The 586-nt window shown below is 59.7% G+C and overlaps 1 protein-coding gene across 1 annotated transcript in view; it reads left to right on the top strand.

Moving 5' to 3' along the window:
- The window catches only part of LOC119592434 (alpha-1-inhibitor 3-like), a 14,695-nt gene that overhangs the window by 13,521 nt on the left and 588 nt on the right, over nt 1-586 (top strand). Inside the window, exon 19 of the mRNA XM_037941258.1 lies at nt 126-530. Coding sequence (XP_037797186.1) covers nt 126-530 — 405 coding nt within the window. The remainder of the gene's footprint in view (nt 1-125; nt 531-586) is intronic.

The following is a 586-nucleotide window of genomic DNA, read 5'->3' as shown; positions in this document are numbered from 1 at the left end:
TTTGGTTATGTGTTATTATCCTGATTCATTGGGTCTTTTAGAGATCGAGAGATTCTTACATTCTTTGCGAGATCGTGCCTCCGAGCTACTGAAATGCGATTAACCTCGGCCGCCTTCTCTCGCAGGCTGTCCTCCGCTACAACGTGCTCGAGGCCGAGCCGAGCGACGCCTTCAGCCTGCGCGTGCAGGCCATCAACGACCCGCGCGGCGGCTGCGTCGAGAAGCGCCTCGAGGCCTGCTCCGCCTACCTCCTCCCCGACGGCAAGTCCAACATGGCCGTCATCGAGGTCAACCTCGTGTCCGGCTTCATCCCCGAGAAGGACGACCTGAAGGCGGCCGTGCGTCGGAACCCCGAGGTCGTCAAGCGCTACGAGGTGGACGGCAGCAAAGTCACCTTCTACATCGAGGAGTTCACGGCCCAGGAGGTGTGCGTGAGCTTCCGCGTGACCCGCGAGGTGGAAATCGGGGATGCCAAGCCGGGCACGGTGGTCGTCTACGACTACTACCAGCCCGAGTTCTCCGTCAGTCAGGTGAGTCGTCTCGCGGGAGGACGCTTGTGAAATGTAGATTCATTAACCGTATATCG

The sequence above is a fragment of the Penaeus monodon genome, chromosome 30 (genome assembly GCF_015228065.2).
Source record: "Penaeus monodon isolate SGIC_2016 chromosome 30, NSTDA_Pmon_1, whole genome shotgun sequence".
Taxonomy (NCBI): Eukaryota; Metazoa; Arthropoda; class Malacostraca; order Decapoda; family Penaeidae; genus Penaeus; species Penaeus monodon.
The sequence above is the reverse complement of the archived record's forward strand: the minus strand, read 5'-3'. Positions and strand labels throughout refer to the sequence as shown.